General features: G+C 39.0%; 1 protein-coding gene across 19 annotated transcripts in view; it reads right to left on the bottom strand.

The window, feature by feature from the left end:
- The window catches only part of UBR5 (ubiquitin protein ligase E3 component n-recognin 5), a 67,343-nt gene that overhangs the window by 38,630 nt on the left and 7,588 nt on the right, over positions 1-21,125 (bottom strand). For 7 of the 19 annotated variants that reach the window (XM_083450795.1, XM_083450799.1, XM_083450783.1 and 4 more), the window contains exons 2-11: positions 18,216-18,260; positions 17,256-17,337; positions 17,000-17,076; positions 16,115-16,234; positions 14,652-14,841; positions 12,624-12,783; positions 8,135-8,284; positions 4,510-4,721; positions 1,832-1,948; positions 985-1,095 (exon numbers count right to left, since the gene is read on the bottom strand). In XM_083450795.1, the coding sequence (XP_083306921.1) occupies positions 985-1,095; positions 1,832-1,948; positions 4,510-4,721; positions 8,135-8,284; positions 12,624-12,783; positions 14,652-14,841; positions 16,115-16,234; positions 17,000-17,076; positions 17,256-17,337; positions 18,216-18,260 (1,264 nt within the window). The remainder of the gene's footprint in view (positions 1-984; positions 1,096-1,831; positions 1,949-4,509; positions 4,722-8,134; positions 8,285-12,623; positions 12,784-14,651; positions 14,842-16,114; positions 16,235-16,999; positions 17,077-17,255; positions 17,338-18,215; positions 18,261-21,125) is intronic. The other 12 variants (XM_083450800.1, XM_083450786.1, XM_083450784.1 and 9 more) reach the window with 5 other exon arrangements.

Below are 21,125 nucleotides of genomic sequence, written 5' to 3'. Positions count from 1 at the left end.
TGCAGGGCACGATACAAAACAATGAGAATATAATCCTGAGATTATTCAGGTGCAACCACTTCCAGTATAGTGCTTTGAAGTTTTGCTTCAATCCTTTTTGTTCTAAGCATGCCTTGGCCCTGCTGCAACCATTTTATCAAGCTAGAAGTAGTTCACATTATCACAGAACTCCCCCACTGTACCCATGTCTGCAAGCCTTTGTAGACGGTCACTCCTCACTTCCTTGAAATGAACAGGAAGTTTTCGTAGGTGGAGCTGCGATATGCATCCAGCAGAGAGCACAGAGTGCCTGGACTTTATTTAGAAATCTTTATTTAGAAACCAAATTACTTGATCTCAGAATATTATGCTAGAATATTTGGATTAGCAACTTTTGATACAATGAACTAACTACTTGTTAGTCACTTGAGACCAAGGGGAAGTTTGTCATTAAGGAAGGCAAACCTATTTCTGAAACCTTAAGTGCTACATTTCTATGGAAAATAAGCTTTCTAAGACACAAGGACAAGAATGACTCAAGAGCCTACCCCTGCTTTATATTAGGGATGGCTAACCTGTTGCCCTCCAGATTTTGACAGTCTACAACTCCTGTCGGTCTCAGACAATATGGTTAACTGTCGAGGATGATGCGAGCTTTAGTTCAACAATTTCTGAAGTGTCACCCCTGCTTTACACATTCTCTACTTTTACAGCAGCTTCCTTTTTTTCATATGGATTCTTCTTCTAAAGAAGGAAAGTTTCTTTAATTTTGTTACTAGGCCAAAGTCTCCTCAATTTTAACAGCAAACAGAGTCAAAACATTCTTTTATCTCCTTTCTAGCACGCCCTGGCTTGTTTTTGTGATGAAAAGTTCTTGCTTCAAGGTTATTCGCAAAACCAATCTCTGCAAATGATTTGCTGAAGGCCAGCTGTAATCTTTTTCTATAGAATGGCAATGCAAGGAGGAGATTAAAAGCACTGAATTTTATCCTCAGTGTTTCGTACCTTATTGTTTTCTGTGGCAACAGTTGCTCTGATGCTGTTTGCAGAAAGGAGGACGATCTTCTCGTTGGTTAATCCCAGGGACACGGCACGTGGGTGATGTATAGAAGGATTCTTTGAAACAAAAATGAAGCAGACAATATTTTAAAATGCCGCCACTGAAATAACACTTGTGGCTACCAAACATTTGGCAGGGAGGGAGATCTAGTCTTTGTCTCTCTCCCAAGTCATAACAAGGGAACAGTCATTACCCCATACCAAGAGCAATGGTATACCTTTTGCCATAGAAGCAAATGGGCGCTATTCATATATGACAGAACGTTACAAGGAAGCCAAGCAACACATCAAAGAGCCCCACCACTTTGCTATGGCTGCTCCTCTCCAGCTCTCAGGTTGCTGCTGCTGCTGAGGGGAAGGAGGAAAGATGCACAATTTCAAGCACAGCCGGAGGCAAACCTTTCCTGACTGACTTTCTCCCAGCCACTGTAATCTTCAATTAAAATGGCGAAGCTGCTAAGGAAGAGGAACTGGCAGTGGCTTTCCAGATCCAGCACTAGGCACGGCGAGCTCGCTATTCACACTGAAGTGTAATCAAAGCAACAACTGTAATGTAAAACATTTTCCACATCTGCTTTGATACCATGTGGATGACTGCACACAAGACTTAACTTCTGAATGTGTATTTGTCCTGCAAGACAACACTATGCTTGGTAATTGTTTATTTAAAAATTCAATAAAGTTTGTAATAAGAATTTTTAAAGATGCACAGGAAGCTCTGTACTTTTTTTAAAGCAACTACATTTTTGTATACAAAAGATTACCACATTTTACAGAACATAGCTAGACATACCTGTGCATTTCTGTAAGGTTCAGATTCACTCCATTTCCACTGATACAGCTCCCCTTTACTGCTCACTGCCACAAGCTCAGAATACAGAGCACCAATAGAAATAAATTTCATCCCATCCTATAAAAGCAAACAAGTGAAGCTTAAAACTTCAATATTATGAATGCTAAACACTCACATATATTATAAATTCATCACAAGGAAAAAAAGAACTGTTCAGACCATTTGATGTCTGTGAGAAGTTGACAGGTTATCAGACATAGTTTTATATTTGGTAAAAATAATTATTTTAGATTGTATTTTATTTTTGACATAGATAAGGTTTGGGCTGTGTCATTAGTGGGTTCTGCATAATTTCAGAACTGAAATTTAAGGGGCTCTAAAACCAAAACAGCACAAGTGACTCTTGAAAGATTTATCAGGCAATGCTTACTTCTGTATACTCAGTGGTTCAATGGTTGTAGATGAAGAAATGAGAAAGGTTTTACAAAGGAACAAGTGTAGTGGATTATATGGTCATTCCTCTAACACTGGCTATACAAGTGGAAGAGTTTCTAGTTCTATTAGGACTGAGAAGTGTCCTATACAGAAACCAATCCTTGGAGCAATATAGAAGAGGTGTCACAAAGGAGGGTTTGGTGGCCACCTGAATTTGAATTAGTCTTCATTCAAAAGAAATGACGGAATGTTTTGTTGTCATCTGTAGAAACCTCATCTAGAGAAGCTGAAGAAATGCTGTTGTGCTTTGAACAAATCATTGAATTATTAAAATCAAAGCTGCTGAGTAAGTCAGGATTTTCAGGAAGAAGAAAACAGACCAAGATTGGGTATGATAGGAATTGCTGGACTATTATGCATGAATTGAGGAGGTCATTTGTTAAGATGAAAGAAACCATGGAATTCCAAGATTTGGAATTTCTCCTTGAATTAAGGAGAGAATATAAACAATGGAAGCAGCAAAAGAAAACCAGGTGCTATGCAGTTTTGAACACATATTATGCTTGCATCAAGAGGCAGATAATCTTTTTGGAAACTGATCATGACGGAAACAAACTGAGTGCCTATTTTTGAATTACCTTTACATTCAGCCTAACAGTTTTCTGATAAACACTTGAATTGGTGTGGTGAAATGCTGCAACCTTTCAATGGAGCATAAAACATTTTGATCCAAATTCTACCTGATCATTGAGGATTAGCGATGTATTCTGTTAATCCAAAAGACTCTACTGAACTTTGGACACATGTTTTATATCTTGCCCTTCCATCTTCCCCAGCCATTTAACTGCAAGTACTCCAAAAATGTTTAAAGCACATAAAGTTGTGGTCACTTCTCTCGTCCCACTTCTCTTGCCTTGCTCTAGGCAGGGGCATTATAGATCATGTCACAGCAAGCCTCCTCATTCTTCGATTCTCCAAAGAAGAAGCAAGCCAGGAAGCTTGACTGATGACGCGTGTCTTAAACTGAACCCAGGAGAATACAAATCCAAGAGAGATGAGAATGGAATAAACCGGCCCACAGCTTAATGTTCCTGTGCTGGGCATCTCAGGTTAAAAAATAAGCCCACTGCGTCGAGTAAGATTCTGCTAATTCACAACAGCTGTAGCTCAGCAACTGAGTGCATGGCTTGCATGCAAGAGGTCCCCGATTCAGCTCCTGCCAGGTAGGACTGAAAAGATCCCTGCCTGAAATTTGCAGCTTCCTCTAGACTCCACTGTTCTCAAGACTCTCCTGCACTTCAGATACCCATTTAATTATATCTCCTGCTTTGTGAAAAGGCTACTTCACAGTATGTACCCCCAAAATATTGGAAGCAAATAAAGAAGGGGAGCAGATACTTGCCTACACTAATTAAGAGTCCAGACTGGCTTTCAGTCTTCTGGGAAAGGAAGGCACAAATATAGGAAGTAGTTTGAAAGACAAAATAGCTCATGTCCATTCAAATAGGACCACTAGAAATAGTAGAGATCTTTAAGCTAAATATCTATCATATTGCCCACCCACTCTTCACAGCATTTGTTCCTTAGAAGGGCAGGGAGGAAAAGAGAAATAGGTTCATAGTTGTTCTTTTTATCTTCAGAGCAAAAGGAATCATTTTCAGCTGACACTAACAAATAATCACACTTCTCGAATGAAAGAGGAAAATAACAGCAACAGTGTGAAGATGAGTTCTTTCATCCGCAAGGCGACAGAAAACAAGTGAACCAACTGGTGAAAGGGGAAAGAGTAGACAGAAGAAACACAAAGGATCAGCTTTTAAAAAAAATTACCCCATTGCTTCAAAGGATGGCAAATGTGTTGATAAAGACAGAAGAGCACTTGCTCAGGCTCCCAAAAAATATCAGCTGACACAATTAATTTTCTGTCCAAGTGAAAGGGATGCTAACTATAAACTACTTAATGCAGGAGGCCTGTGCACACTTCCATTCAAGCAACTCCCTTCTATTAAATTCAACAATACTTAATTTTCCAAGTGAATGAGTTTATGATTGAGCAACACATCAAAACTGAATTGACATGAACACGAATGTTCCACATTCAATGTAAACATGTCCATAATGTAGGAATTACACACAGGGGCATTTGATGAGGAAGGTGGCAGGGGGAGGAAAGAGACAGATCCACATTTACAGACAATACAATATATTCCAATTTTAATAAAAATAAAATACAACCAAAATACCTTATCCGGCCACCACTGCAAGTCCTCTCCTAAAGAGACCGGGCTTTGGACAGGTGTGTTCTTCTTGTCAAGGTTTGGCTCCCCTTCTTTGCTTGTAGAGCCTCTTTCATTATCAAATGAGGCTCCATCAAGCCACCTTCTTTCACGCAAACGTAAAACGGACTCACGTTCACGCAACAGCTCAGAGTCTCTCTCTAAGGGAAGAAGGAGAACTGGTATGCAATTGGGTCACACCAGTGGGATAAAAGTAAGCCACTCTCTAGTAAAGACCCTTCAGGATGCAACTAACAGCAGTTAAAATCTACTTATAGATTTCACTTAAGTGGAAATAGAAAAATGACATGCAACACTCAAAATATTAACCCTTTCAAGCATATGTACTTTGGTACTGCCAAAATAATTTGAAATGCAAGAATGAGACTAGAAATAAAGTTCAAAATCTGAAGTTTCAAGCTACTAAAAAAAATGAATTAACAGAAGAAAAAAAATTACCTCACTGTTTACTTAGGATGAGATAAAAGGTGATTTAAGATTTTTATAGTACCATATGCAAAGAGTATATTGTGGGTGATCTTATCAAAGAACAGCAAGAAAAATAGATGCCACCAAACAAGGCAATGTCTCTTTTAGAGACTTTTTAAGCTAATCAAAAAGGAGTGTTTATTAGAGAGTCTCAGAATTTTTCCCAACCACCACCACCACCACCACTTGAAAAGGTTAAAAAACAAACTTAAACTTCGGTAAAATTTGCTAATCCAACCCCTTCATTTAAACAAACATATAGGACTTGCTTTGATTTTTAAAAGCTTGTGGCAAAGTTGCTTAACTGATTTTTTTTGTAGTCAGACAACGTTCTAAAAAAAGATTTTTGAAGGAGAATGTTCCTTACCAAAATGCTTTCCCTCCAATTGGCCTAAAATTGTCTAAAGCCAGTACTCTCCAGTTCTCTCATACAATTAAAATTTTAAGTCAGGTAATCAAGCTAAATATCCAAGAGTCAAATATACATGGAAAATAAGGATTTTTTTCATCTTAACATAGAAATAACCTTAGAAAGGAAAAAGGGAGTGATTTAAGAAAAGTCAGAGGTTGAATATACGTACATGCACATAATGCATTTAACATATGAGTTTTCATTTGTATTGATAAACTTTTTAAGAACAAATCTCTCATCTTTCCTCCTTGCTCTCTTTTTCCTTCTGATATCTGTCATTTAATTCTCTTCCTTTATTTCAAAACTAATCTCCACATAGCTTACTTCTCTTCTCCCCCCCCCCCTTGCTCTACAGCCCAATTCCTAACAACTTTGCTTTTTATCTCCCATGACCCATCTACTCGGACTAATGCTGGGCCAAAAATCATCTCCCACCCTAATGGTAGTGTTCATGCCCCATGAAAAGGTTTTGGGGGACATTTTCTGCAACTTTTAGGGCTAGTAAGGCAAATTCAACAAATTGAGAAAGGCCTCCCTCTACGATATGAGGTGGTGGAGGGTTCCTTACGCTTCAAAAGAAAAAAGTTAATCAAGAAACAAAGAAGGTTTCCTTCTGCTTGAAACAGAGCTGCAATTGACCGTATGTTGTTAGGTCCTATAAAATGCTAAATAGGAATGACTAAATCATGATGAGCAATTGTGTTCACTGCTTCGAACAGCAGTAAAAAATCTTCCATTTGAACAAAAAGGTAGTTGTGATAACGTTTTCTGTCATATTGATATCAGTAATTTTCAGTCTCTCTCCACTTCTGTGCTTGTATGAATTTTACTGCCATTGTTTACACCAGAACTATGCCTTTGGGTTAGGGAAGAGGAGGAGGAGAGGGGTGTACTGGGGGCCCCCTGTCTGTCTGTCTGTTTGTTTATAAAGATGAACAAAAAGTAAAAACATTAAGGAAACCCTCAGACACCTCATATTGTATAAGTAAGCCCTCTTGCCCCCCAAAATGCATCCAATATGCCACCCCCCTCAAAAGGCAACTCTGGCTGTTCTAAATCCACCCAGTCCCCATCCCCAAGATCACTGGGGGGAAATGGGCCAAATAGGTCAAACTTAAGCACATTTAAAACAGCTTTTAGAGATGAAGCGTAGACTAAGAAGATCGTGTAAACCTTCTCCCCACCACCTTCTGCATAAATTCCTCTTCTTTCCTCCCTCCAGCTTTGGAATTACATGCGGCCATTGCCAATCCAAGTTAAGATGAAACCAAGCATGTAATAAACTCATTCCAAGAACCCTAATGGTTTCATCTCTCTTTTAATGTAGAAACTGAAGACACAGTGTGTGCACTCGAAGAGGTAGGAGGAGGATGCATGTGATCCTGCAGCCTGCACTCAACACCTAAACCAGGGGTTGGCAAGGTTACCAGATGATGGGCCGGTTTACACTCCATCAGTTGTAGGATGGGCCGGAGCATGTACGCACGAGCACTCTTCTGGGTCAGAGGAGCGCCTGTGCGCCATCAATCCGGAAGTTGGTCCCCGTGCCGCACTGGTAAGAGCAGACATGAGCAGGGGTCGCCATGGGCCAGTTAGACAAGGCCCGTGGGTCGCTACCGGCACATGGACCTTAGGTTGCCGACCCCTGACCTAAACCCTAGCTTCAACGTTATGTCTGAACCATGTCTCAAGAATGATGACAAGGTATTTTGTTCTAATCCTCTACGTCATAATTTTATGACGCTAGATTGGATAAATCTAACATGTCGAGAAAATTAAAATTATGCCTAATACGTACAGCAACCATTTTACTGATCCTAACTTGTGATAACACTTAGATATTCATGTATTGGAATATCTAACAGAAAAAAAATTGGAATGGGCAGAGCAATACTCCATGAAGATCATGATAGAGGTTGGATTAACAATTGGCAAAATGTTATGGATACGCATAATAGTTATTTTTAAGAAGCTATGAAGGAATAACTAAGTATCAGATCTGATATTACATTTCATACGCTTTTCAAGTCATGCTTAGAACTTGACGCCATGCAAAGTATTCTGTCATTGCAATGGGTTATGAATAACAGACATGGAATTTGAGCACTGCAAGCCATTTCAGAATGCAGTTAAATTCCAGCTTGCCCGACCTATTGTTGAGTATGTCATTATTACTACGCTTTGCAAAGAAAATGTTTACTCTTAGAGCAGTGCATAAGGAGCAGTGGAAGAGCTTTCAATGCTACCTACTGGAACAGATGTAGGGCTTCTAACTATGCTATTGAGTTATGCCTCCAGACTCAGGAAGGCACAAAATTCCCTGTGTACCATGGATACTGAGCAATTGAACTCCCTTTCGGAATGTTGCATGAGAAAAACATTGAGTTTTTCAGTAAGTACTCCCTAAGTAGGCATGGTTTTTAAAAAATTGGCTTTAGGCAGATTGCTTTTTGAAAGCCACATGCACATTTCCCCTGTCAAACTTTTCAAACATACTGCTAGCAATTAATTTTACACACTTACATCATACAATTTTTACAGCTTAATGCAAGAAATTTTATTTATCTAGATTTAAAACAGAAAAGGGTTGTACACACAAAACTAAAGACAAAAATCACCAGCATGTGCTATAACTAGTGTACTGCACAGCAATGCTACTTATTTACAAAGAAAAAAAAGGTGCAAAATTACCTCGGGACGAGCTTAGCCTGGAAAGTGATGAGCGCCGAAAGGATGGATAACCAAAGTAACTAATATCTTCTGAAAACATAGCATCAGCATCAATAATGACACTTGGGTGAGCAGAATGTATGTCAGCATCCAGAAGAGACATAAGATCCTCTATAAGAGGAGACAAGGATCTGAGGTGAATTATCAGCTACTTGAAATATCATCTTGAAAGACCATCACCAAACAAGACAAATCCACCAACAAAAACTGATGTTCTGTTCTTCAGATTCCCTAGCGTACGGATGTATTGCCTACTGCTCACATATGCGATCAAGCAAAATGTCCTGATTTAAGAAACCAATGTTAGCTATATCAACTGCTTGGTCTAAACTAATCCAGACATGGTTCAAAGCTGGAAGCGGTTAAACAATATAAAAAGAACAAGGCTCAATAAGTTTATGTTCCAGAAGAAAGCAGATAAAAAAGACTTCCTCCAAAGAGAATAAAGCTCATGTTTGCCTATTACTAAGACAATAACTTCCTAAACTGGAAAATGTCGTTTTTAACAGAATCTGCTGATAACTTCTGCAAGAACTCATAAGCATGCCCCCCCCCAACAAACTCTATATTTTCTATCATGAAGTAACTGATTTTAATGGTAGGACAGTGCCCCGTCTTTTAATACTCCATCTTGAAATGATAAATATCCTACCTTCGGTGCTGGAAAAAAGTATCTGCCTTCCTGACTTTCTGTTAAGTTCTATTAAATTTATTTTCCAACACAAAGCAGGAAATGCTGTCCACATTGACAGCAGATATATTTTTATATTTCTGGCAGTGTTTTTCAAGCTCTATAAAATCACACCCCGCTTCTTACATTAACTAGGCTTTCCATAGACATTCCCAACCACAAGCCTTGCTATGGCTACTCATCTAGGTGCACTGAAGGTGTCCACCCATTGTGGACATCTCTTTTAAAGTAATCTCATTGAAACTGCCACTTTAACTTTGAGAAACCCTGATGTTTTCATACATCTGATACCAATTATACATGCAAAATTGTTTTCAGCTTATTTCCTCCCTCACCCAAAATGTCCTTCACTGGTACCTTGCACCATCCCAGGGATCCCTCCACTAAGTCAAGGAAACATAGGTTTATGCAATCCTTTCAGCGTCCATCCTAAGAATCACAACCTCAACACTAATTACCGTATTTTTTTGCTCTATAAGACTCTCTTTTCCCCTCCTAAAAAGTAAGGGGAAATGTGTATGCGTCTTACGGGGTGAATGCAAGCTGCACAGCTATCCCAGAAGCCAGAACAGGAAGAGGGATCGCTGCTTTCGCTGCGCAGCAATCCCTCTTGCTGTTCTGGCTTCTGAGATTCAGAATATTTTTTTTTCTTGTTTTCTTCCTCCAAAAACTAGGTGCGTCTTATGGTCTGGTGCGTCTTATAGAGCAAAGAATGAGGTACTTTCGGCTTCTCTGCACATGGCATCCTCTAGAACAGTAGTTCCCCGCCCCAAAAAATAATCCCCAGAAACCACTTGAGAGTTGCTGAGGGTCTTGGCAGACCACTTCATAATTTTTCTGCCTGTTGTAACAACTGTAATGTGCTGTGCCCAATGCTATATGATTTGTAACTGTGTTTTTACTCACATATCACAGGGTACCTGAATGAAGCTTGCAGACCACTTGTGGTCCACAGACAATGATTTGGGAATCCTTGGTCTAAGATCAAGGATGAAGAATCTGTGCCCCTACAGATGATGTTGGGACTACACGGCCAATGGAAATTTCACTCCAACAACATCTGGAGGGCCACAGCTTCCCCACCCTTGCTCTTAAAAAAAGGGATGAAAATTTAAATTACTAGTAACCAGTGCTTTTTTGTCTAGAAAAATAGGTGCTGGTATTCACCATGAAGCTGTTACAGTTAAGTGCCACACTTTTTAACAACAACAAAAAGAGGTGCCGATACTACGTACCAAACAAAACATTCCTTACACAGATATCACCAAATACCCAACTGGATAAATCTACATATGTAACTGAAACAAGCCCAAAATCTAAACATGCTAAAAACAACAACACCTATTTCACTATCTGTCTGTGAACTATTACCTCTGAAATATACCTAGACAAAGCTAAAGCCAATAGGGCACACCACCACTTGACCTCTTCCTAATGCACTGTTCAAAGCCTCCAACAGATGCTTATTTCATATGAGATCCCCCTGATACAGTGATGATTGAGAATTTGAAGGTCACATTAAAAATAAACAGTAGAGCTGAACTCTCCTGTAAAAACAATGGAGTAACTTGGCTGAATAATTTTGCTTCAGTGCTGCAACACAGATTCCAATAGCCACACCAAAACTACTGCTGCAGCTCAGAAGCCAAGTATTTTCCCGTGACAATGGCCATCAGAACACAAAGTTAAGATAAATAACCAAAGAAACCAGAATGTTGAACTCTGGAAAATTCCATGTATATAGAATACCAGGAAAGGGGGGGCAAATACTAAACAGCAAGGCTTTGCTCTCCAACAGCACCCTTTTTCATGCAGCCTCAGGACTGTTTCACGTCCATATTTTATCAACATGAGACAACTCTGGCAGTTATCTTTTGGTGGAGATGCACGTGCCCCAACATGCACCTACAATACCATCGCCTTGTATCTCAAAATTGGGACTTGCTGAGCATCTATTGAACCTTACAAAGGATGTGATAAACCTCCCTGACTCAAAAGTGCTGTCAAGTCTATCTGAGGTAAAAGTATCGCTGTGTAAATTGTTTTGTTTTAGTAAATTTTACCTAATTCATATTTAATGTCTCAAAGCAACAGGAGCATTATAACTGTAAGCACACTTTGTAGGAATAAAAGTTTTTTAATAGTCATGCTTTCAAAAAGGGGTGCTTTGTCTACCTGTCTGTGAATCACCTGCCACTGAGCGTGCTCAGTTCTTCCCAACAACAAGAAATCACACAAGCAAACCAAGCCCCGCAAAAGACAGTCTAAGAGAACACTAGCCTTTGAAAGGGGTTGGGGATGTAGGAGATACTCTCATCCCCCTTCCTTTTGTCTGTCACAGAAGCTCAAGACAAGAAGAATGAGATATGGAGACATGAAAAAAACTTTAGCTGAAAGAAAGGAGCAGATAGGGAAGATTTTGCTTGGGCATTTTATTAATATTTTAAATAGTCATCTATGGAAGATATGAAATTTAGCAGCTAGGTTTAGAGACTGTCATAGTTCCTTATCTCAAAGGCAAGGCACAAGCCAAGAGGCAGAGCATATTTATAGAATGAGAAACACGAAAGCTGGATGCATTATCAGCGCAATACTTTTGACTGCTTACTCCCTACTATGATCAACAGAACTTTCTCCCTAGTTTAGGATTTCAGCCAAATATATTTATAGTCTTCCCTTTACACATTCAAAAAGGCCCAAAGCGGCAAAAATTTGCACACCAACCAATGCAACAATTTTTAAAAACCTTTTTAAAAACAGCCACCAGGAACAGTTCACACAGGTTGGTATCCAGTCATTATCAAGGAGAGCTTCACATGGCTCAAAGTTACATTGTATAAATAGGCCCTTTGCCTAACAAGCACCCAGGTTGTCCGTGGCATATCATACATTATGAATCACTAGCCTTTCACAACAACAGTAATGTCAACTGCTGTCAATATTAAAACAAAATTGCTAATTCTTCACTTGTCAAAACAAACATGCAAATTATTTACAGGCTTCCCACTTTATAAGCTTCCCACTGTGGCCCTTTGTATTAGACAAATTGTGCACCCTGGTTCTCCAGTATTTGAGGAGCAACACAGTCTAGAGATCTACATATACAGGCTTTGTGTGAAAGTGCATATGAGGTATGGAAAATCATGCCCCAAATAGGAATGCCTATCAATTATATAAAATGACAACTTACTCAAGACTGGTACCTTTTAAGTGTACAGCTGTTCTAGCATAACTGTCTCCCGATAGTTACAAAACAGAAGGTCTTAGCAATAAGAGCTCTTTACGCTTGGGGGGGGGGAGACCCTCTTATAACAATAATAATAATTTATTATTTATACCCCACCCATTTGGCTGGGCTTCCCCAGCTACTCTGGGTGGCTTCCAAAAAAATACTAAAATACTGTAATACACCAAACATTAAAAGCTTCCCTAAACAGGGATAAATGATGATGGTCACAGTATGTACAAGCTTTCGTTATACCAGACCTCTGAACTGTTGCTTCAAATCCAATAACTTAACTCAAGACATTCACTTCCATACAAGTTAACCTTAGTTTTGTCTTGCCTATTACTTTCTCTCTTATTTACTGGAACCAAAGAGCAATCAATATTTCTGTATCTCCATAGGGTACATAGCAAAGAACATAAGGCTAACTCTTTACCAGTACTGCAAACTGAAAGTCTATTGCACTTTGACAGAATAACTTAATATTGCTTTTAATGATGAAAAAAAAAAGGGAAACATTGCCCAATACAAACCTCCAGGAAGGTAAGATTCACTCGCCGTGTCGTCACCATCATCCCCATCTTCATCATCACGGCTCAGCAAGTTGTTGACTGCAAGATTTACATCAAGATTTGTCCGCTGGAGCTCTCTGATAATTACACTCCTAGATTTTCCTTGTAAAACAACTTGTGCCTATGCAAAATAGAATACATTTTTAACAATGTAACATGTTACACCACCCCAGGTAATTTTCATCAACAGAAACAAATATTTCTGGAGTAGTAGAAGTCAACCATATACTCAATATAAGCAGATATCATGTTTAACTGGAAAAAGGTAAACAGGCTGGTTTTGGATAATGCTAGTAAGTAATGTGAAGTCTCAGTAACTTCTGGCTGTGGAGCAGTTTATAAATCTGTAAAGATAAAAATCTATTGCTTATTTCTATTCTTTGCTGCTTAAACATTCCTTCGCTCCACTCCACAGGCTACTTTTAAAGAGGCTGCCGAAGTTCCTTTTTGGGGACATCCTTAATAATAACTTTCTTATACCCAGTCTTCCAGGAACAAACCTCCAGCAAAGACATGAAGGATTCATGCCACCCTCGCCTCAAAGCTCATAGCACACAGTGTATATATATGGGTGATTCAGGACTCCTCTCTAAGTTGGTGGAAGGAGTGAGATTCTGACTTCTGCCAAGCCAAACCTCTGCAGCCCCTTGCCAGGAGAATGGGCATGCCAAAACTTCTGACAGCAGCTGTTTATTTACTTTCAAATCATGCTAGACAGGTAACAAATGTGAGAACATGGTCCAGAATTTGGAAGAATCATCTCCTACCACATGAAACATTTGCTCAAATTGCCAGGGGAGGCCCTTCTGCTCATGTGGCTTCAGAGGTGAGGCTGGCTGGGGTGCAAGGAAGTGAGTTCACCATAGAATAAAAACTTATGCAACATTTGGGGGGGGGAGTCATTCAGGGAGGTTTTTGGTCTAAGAGGCTGGAGATATTTCATCTGACATATTTTTACCTGACACATTATTTCTTTTGGATATTTGCTGTTTGGTTTTTTAAAGTATGATTATATAGTAGTTTATTTTTAATGAAGTATGCCATCTCAGTAACTCGGTACAGATACGGCAGGGATAAATATCCTGCCAGATAAAAATGATTTTCAGGGACTGTTGTGCTTCTCTATTCCTTGGCTATACTGAATATGTCACCGTGTATCATATAGCACAAAGTCTGCCTCTTATAAATATACTAAAACTAAGAAATTAGAAAAGCGATTATCAATTTACAAGGAAGATGTGAATTTACCATTAGAGAATATTAGTTAACAATGTGAATAAAATCAAAGTGTTCTGGTGCCCTGGAGGGGGTGGAGGAAGATACCAACAGAAAGAAAGCATAAAAATAATACAAACGTGTGCAGTGTCTGAAGAAATTTACCCACAGGCATTATAGGAAACAGAAAGTAATCTCAGAGCAATTATCAATTATCCCTGGGAGTCCAGGGCCAATTAGACTAGTCTCAAAGGCCTGAACAACAAGCTCCATCATTTTTACACAATACTAAAGAAATACTAACCAACTAACCTACTTTTAAAATTCTTGCTAACCCTCATGTCAACAGAAATTGTTCCTTCTCAATAATGTGTAGTCTGCCTGCTAATCTTTAGAGAATAGTCAACACAAATGTGTTTTCAAATGTTTGAACATTAAGTGACTTGCATTATGGGTGGTGTTTATTTCTTTATTCACTGAAATTTGGGCCAGGTGTTTTTCAAAGGCTGACTCAAAATATTCCAGTCTCAAGACCACAAACCAAAATGTGCTCACAGTCAACCTTAGCTTTACATGAATCTGATGCAGATACTCTGCCTTTTCTCATGTTTCCAAACATTGTGAACATCTAAGGACACAGAAGCATCCCATCTTCCTCCAATATATATACATATATGTAAGAAACTTGCAAAAGAAATAAAGAAATAAGCAAGCATCTCCCAGTTACTCCTTTTCCCCAACTTTGAAATATTTCATCATAAGAAAGATTCATACCTGTGAAATGAGTTCTTCTGGAATAACAGATGCTGGAATCACTGGCTGGGGCTGACTACCCAAGAGCCCAGATCCTCTATCACGTCCTGTTCGAATAACTCGCGTTTGCCTCCTGGAATCTCTAGCTCCAGCTGATGATCTACCAGAGGATCCTCCTCCACTTCCTCCGACACCCGAGCTCCAGCGACTCCTGAGGAATTTTAAAAACGGCAATAGATTTATGCGTTAGAGCTATTTTACAAGCTATCATGTATCTGAATTTAACTGTTGACTACAGTACAGTAACCATGTGATTCACTAGCCTTTTAAAATGAAGCTGGAATGCTTGATACAATGGGATCTTTTCTGTACAGCAGTTTTGCAAATGCAATTTCTTTGAGAGACTCCAAAGAATATAAATTCACAAGCTAATTTGAATTAAGATTCACTTCTTTACTTTCAGCTTTTACTTTTAATCTACATTCCAGCCAACTTCTGAAATTATTAACAATGAAGGCATTGCATGCATGTGCAAAAGATCAATATGTTTAAGTTTTCATATTCAAGAGCCATACGTTCTGAGTTACAGAATCAGACCGCCACACTACAAATAATTAAAACAGAACTCCCCCTATTAAATATGACATTTTCTATGCAAAACATTTAAATACTACCACATCTTAGTGGCCATATATTGGTTAAAATTATAAATTGCTTCAGAAATAGTAATCCTTCCAGTAAATATCTCCTTTGGAAGAAAGGGCACAATATAATTATCTTTACCAATAATAAGAGGTAATTTATTTTTGAAATATTTGTATTAGTAGAAATGTAGGATATTATTTATGCTTTTTTTCTTTTTCTAGGCTGAAGATAGGGCTTGTTTTAATATAATATTTTATTAACTGAAGACACTTGGCACAATCCAAACATGAGGCTGTTCAGATATCTTGAAACTGAAGTAGTAAACCATTCTTGAGAAGGTACTAACAATTGTTGCTGATGTGATACAAATGCAGCAGGTTTAACTAGAAATCCTGTTTACTTCTAAATCATGCTAGCTTTCTTCCACAACATAAATAACAAATATGTCCAAATACAGGTCATGACACACATGCAGATATTTTTCCTACAAATGTTTTCATTTGTATTTTTAATTTTAGTCCCGTACTACAAAGAAGATTCATGCGACATTTTGAGTCAATTATGTTCCTCTAAAATGAAGTCATTGTTATTCAAGGGGGGGGGATCTATAAGGACTACCCACAGTAGCAGACATGTTTTTATTACGGTTAAAGTAAATTAGATTGCTTGCAATTATAGATTTAACATTCCAAACTTAACAGCTTAATAGCATTTTTCCAAAAAGCTAGCTAAACTACTTCTGCATTTCGGTGGTCTTATACATACGGGAGACAATGTTATGTGTAGCCACACATAACCAAGCGCAAACAGATGGTAGCCTCAACCCTATCAAAACTTACCCAAGGGTGTTGCCTGCCAGTCTGCCCAGAGTTTCAGAACCAGACAGAAACCATGGGGAATCACTAGTTCTGCCTGGCCTGGATGTCCTTCCTGCCCCTGAGCCACTGCTCAACTTTGAACTGAAAGTAAAAGATGGTAGATCAGTCACAATACAATCCCAAATGGGTTACGAACAAAGCCTGGAATCCCAGGTTTAAATTATCAGGGACTTAGTCTGGTGACACACCAGCTTAAGCAACACCCTTGGGGAATCTTCCATACTTAGCTGCAGTATATGATGCTCGAATATGAAAAAAGAAAAGGCATGTGAAGCATGCCTAATGAATTTGGTGGTTGACAAAATGATGTCCTACTAAAAAAAGAACAATTCAGTGTCAGGAATTATGGTAAGATTGTGAAGTGTCTGTATAAATGAATATGCATTAGATTATAAATTAATATAATCGTGAGTTAATGTAATGCCCAAAAACCTGTTTAAACCAAACATTAAACGTATCAGATAATAGTTCCCAAAAAATTAATTTTGAGTCAAGTAATAACAATGTGGATCCAGAAAACATACCCTAGCAAGTGGTAAATATGTAAAAATGTAATCTCAAACTTGAGCGATTACTGAAATAAATGATCTGAAGTAACTCATGATGGCACCTATATTTAGGATTGTAAGATTCCGTTCTCATCATTTAATATAAAATAAGTCATTAGATTGGCCTTAATTTTGCTAAGGTCTGTACAGCCATTACCAGTTTGCTAAGGCAAGACACCCAAAAATATGGTTCTCCCACCTCCCGTTTCCATTTTCAATTCTGTTGACGGTTCAGAATCAAAATACCAGGAGAAATTTGTCAGATACTTCTTAAATACACAACAAAAGTGGTTCTTACCCATCATTATTATCAGGTTTACCCAATTCCAATCTGTCTGGCTGAACTAAAAAGCCAATCCTGCAGACTCTACCATCCTAGATTTAAAAGAGAGAGTGTCCAATATTGAAACAATACTAAACTTTAATTATGCAAAAAATAAAAAGTTTTCAGCTGTGGGTCAAGTTGGTCTAATTGAGATTGGGAAAACTATATTTAACTCTATGAATTAAGTACCAGCACAATATTTTTCTCAAACGTATTTTGAACAAATTACCTCAAGGAGAAATGCAGCATGATTTGGTCCCACCACACACTGTTTAATAGTGGCCTGCTCCAGTACATTCAAAGGCGGGTAGCTGGAAACAGAAAGCAAGCATAGGTAACGTTTTTAAAGACTCCTTAACTCTGAGAAATAAACCAAGTGGCATATGGAATGTATAATGAATATAGCTGTAACATCTGAAACTGATTAAAGATGAACATTAGTTGCAGCAACCCAATGTATTTTCAGCCATAAGACGAAAAAGAACAAAATGTTAAAAGCCACCAGGGAACATTATACTACATTTCAATAATGTATTTTCCAATACATATCTTTATGAAGCGGTGTTCCCCAAGTGCTATTTTCTGACAATAGCTGTGAAATATACAGCAGCAGCCAGTTTTAACCCTGCCTATGCACTTCAATTCATTTAAGTGCTAAACTCATTTTTAATGCTGAACTTCAAGTATCATCATCACCAATACTGATTTACTAATCACCTTCTAAACAACCGTCTTAGGTGATTTATACATAATTAAAAACAGTTAAGAACACAAAAACAAACAAGGCATTTAAAACAAGACCCCAAAAAACACACAAGATCAAATAATTAATTTGTATACCAATGAAATACAAAACCACATCCACATGGCACTTTGACCATCACAAGTACATCAGGAGCTCTTCCTTTCTGCATTGACTTGGGCAACAAGACTTATGTAGTTAGCCGAGTAGCGAAACAAATATAGAGACAAAGTTACTAATTCTGGAAATGGTGAATACAAACAATGAACAACTAAGCAGCTTTATCCAACCTCAGGTCCTCCAATTTTGTTGGACTACAGTCACTGGCCATATTAGCTAGGAATGATGGGTGCCACAGTCCAACAATATTCTGGGGGACCCGAAGTTGGGGAAGGTTGCCCTAAACTTACTCTTCCTTTGAAGTTATAGCCTATAACGCTATCTCACCTGTTTAAGTTGTATTTGTTGAGCTTCTCTGAAACTTCCCTTAACCTGCAAGAGAAAACAAAGGATCTTTTAGCATGAATAGGTTTCAGTCAAGCAACACATTTCTGACCAAAATTTACTTTGGCTATTAATAAATCTATTTATAATGATATAACAAATGCCCATGGTGAGTGAAACCTCAGAACCGGATTAGTAGCTGAGATTTCCAGTGGTCAAGAGACAAGTTAAGTTATGAATATTGTTCTAATTCTCTTCCATTTATATTCCACTGATTTTCTGTCTTGCAACCCAATACATGCAATTCCAAGGCAATCACTCATCCAGGTACTGAACAGAGCCAGATATGCTTAGCATAAGCAAGGTACAGTGGTACCTTGGTTTACAACCATAATCTGTTCCGGAGGTCCAGTTGTAAACCAAAACAGGCTGTAACCCAAGGCGCACTTTTGCCAATGGGGCCTCCCCCAAAAATGGGTTGTAATCCAAAAAAAAGGGACACACACTTCCAGGTTTGGCGTGGTTGTAATCCAAAACGGTTGCAAACCAAGGTAGAGGCCTAATGTGCCTTCAGACCACGGCCTTAACAAATGAATAAATAGTGTTTGGTTAGCAGCTTTAAAAATGGACTCATCTACCTGGGTTGCCGAGCACCCCTTTATGTCACCACTCTCCTAGCCAACATATTCTTTGCTCTTCTAGCTCTAGCACTCCATTATCTGTAGTTCTCCTGTGCCTCAAACTCTGCCCTCTTGCAGTGCCTGGTACCTGTCTGATGCAACCTGACTTCCTTCAAATTCCTCCTCAAAGTCCATCTTTTACATGAAGTCTTTGTCGAAATCCCTTAGCTGCCATACTACTAAACTCAAGTACATACAATTGAAACAACTGCGTGTTCTTCCCCTGTTTACTTTTACTTTGTCGTCGTCATCCCTCACTTTCTGCGATAAACTTAAAGTGGTTTTAGAAGGAAGCCTGTCGTATTGTACTTTATAAAGCACAATATAAATTCAAAGCATTATATAAACAAGACAACATAAGAGCTGAACCATGGATATTTTCTGTTTTCTTCATTATGCACTGGTCTTCTTGCATAAGTAACTTCAAACACACCTTGAAACACACGATTTGCAAGGAGGTAAAGCATGTATAATGTACCCGTTTTTCTTTTGGTTTGATCACACGATACACCAGCCTTTGCCAACTTGGTAGCCTCCAGTTGAGTGTTAGAAACTCAGATATATAAGCTGAACACCAAATGGCTCCTTAAGGTAAAACGGTAAAGGTAAAGGACTCCTGGACAGTTCAGTCCAGTCGAATTCGACTATGGGGTAAAGCACTCATCTATGCTTTCAGTTCAAGGGAGCCAGCGTTGGTCTGCAGACAGCTTTCCAGGTCATGTGGCCAGCATGACTAAACCGCTTCCTGGCACAACAGCACACCACGACCGGTGCCAGAGTGCACAGAAACACTGTTTACCTTCCCGCCGTAGCAGCGCCTATTCATCTACTCGCGCTCGTATGCTTTCGAACTCCTAGGTTGGCAGGAGCTGGGACACCCGCATGACCTTAAACCAGGGTTACAGTCGCTAAAATGGGATACCTAGTTGTCATTTGGGGGCCAGGCGGCTTGACAGTCGTATTTTTCAATACAAATTTTTGGTTCCTGAAATTCACTCTGATGCTGCAGATAAAATATAATGGATAGGATGTGCTGCTAGCATGTGAAAACAGCCAAGATCCAAGGATCCCCAGGCATGGACCTCTAGATGGTGGAGACATCAGGTGCCATCCTGGTGCCCGGGCATCTTCACGTGGTCGCAAGTGGCCAATAGCCAGGTGCAAAATGCGCCTGGTGAATTCCAAACACTGTTTTAGATTACAATTCCCATTGGCCCCAGCTGGAACAGCTGTGCACAAATGCATTCAGCCTCATTTTATATATGCCCCTCCTTACTTACTTGGGGCAACCTTACTGTTAACGTGTCTTCCTGTTCAGTAGCAAGTGCCCTGCCACTGGGAAATGAGCAGTTGTCTTACAACAGCCTTCTAGCCAGGGTGGGGCAAATGAGCGTACCATCACCCAGAGTTCTGCTTCATTCTCACTCCATTCCAAGGATATATGTTTTTGAAAGAAAGAAAAATTTAAAATTTGTGACATAACAATTGACAGCCTCTATTTAAAGAATGAAAGCTCATTTTAACGACAGGAGCAATTTAAGACAGGACTTCTGAAAAACTCACTGAAGAAAGCAGGATGAGTACACAACAAAAGCCTCATCTAGAAAAGCCCCCAAAGACTTTCCCTGACTGAGGGTAGATTTTTCATGATCACAATAACCATTTAATTAAGTGATCCTGCAGAAAAACAGCCCCTACAGTAATTTAACTCAAAGAGATCAATATTTAAATTTGTATTATGAGCTAAAGTTACATTCCACCTCTTGGACTTTCCTTTGCTCTGTTTTTCAGCTTTAGTTGTGTTGTCTACCAAGCCAGCAATCAAGAAGAATGTTTGAGTGCTTGTTGTAAGAAGTGAGGGTTAGTTTATTCTGCAGTTATTATGATGAGTAGAGGAGGACTGGGCACTTATTGCAAAAAGGTGAAATAATGAGGCAACCTAAAGCGAGCTATAATACATCTACCCCTTTAAAGCACTCACTATACTCAAAATCATAATGGCTATTTTTTTCTTCTTTTTCTTGTGATGCTAGACGGCAAAGGATGAAAACAAGCCTAGAGGAATAAAAACACTGCTGTGCAATCTACAGTTGGCTGGCTGGCTGGTTCTGCTGTAACAGGCCTAATTTCTTATTTTCCCAGTACGTGCAGCTCAGCAGGAGGCCTTTCCAAGGTTTCTGGGAAGAAATATCAATCCAGCAACCAGTAAAAAAAAAATCCAATGGATTTCTAC

Source organism: Podarcis tiliguerta (assembly GCF_965153285.1).
Source record: "Podarcis tiliguerta genome assembly, chromosome: 7".
In the NCBI taxonomy this organism is placed as follows: domain Eukaryota; kingdom Metazoa; phylum Chordata; class Lepidosauria; order Squamata; family Lacertidae; genus Podarcis; species Podarcis tiliguerta.
Note: the sequence above shows the minus strand (reverse complement) of the source record. Positions and strands in the feature narration are given on the sequence as shown.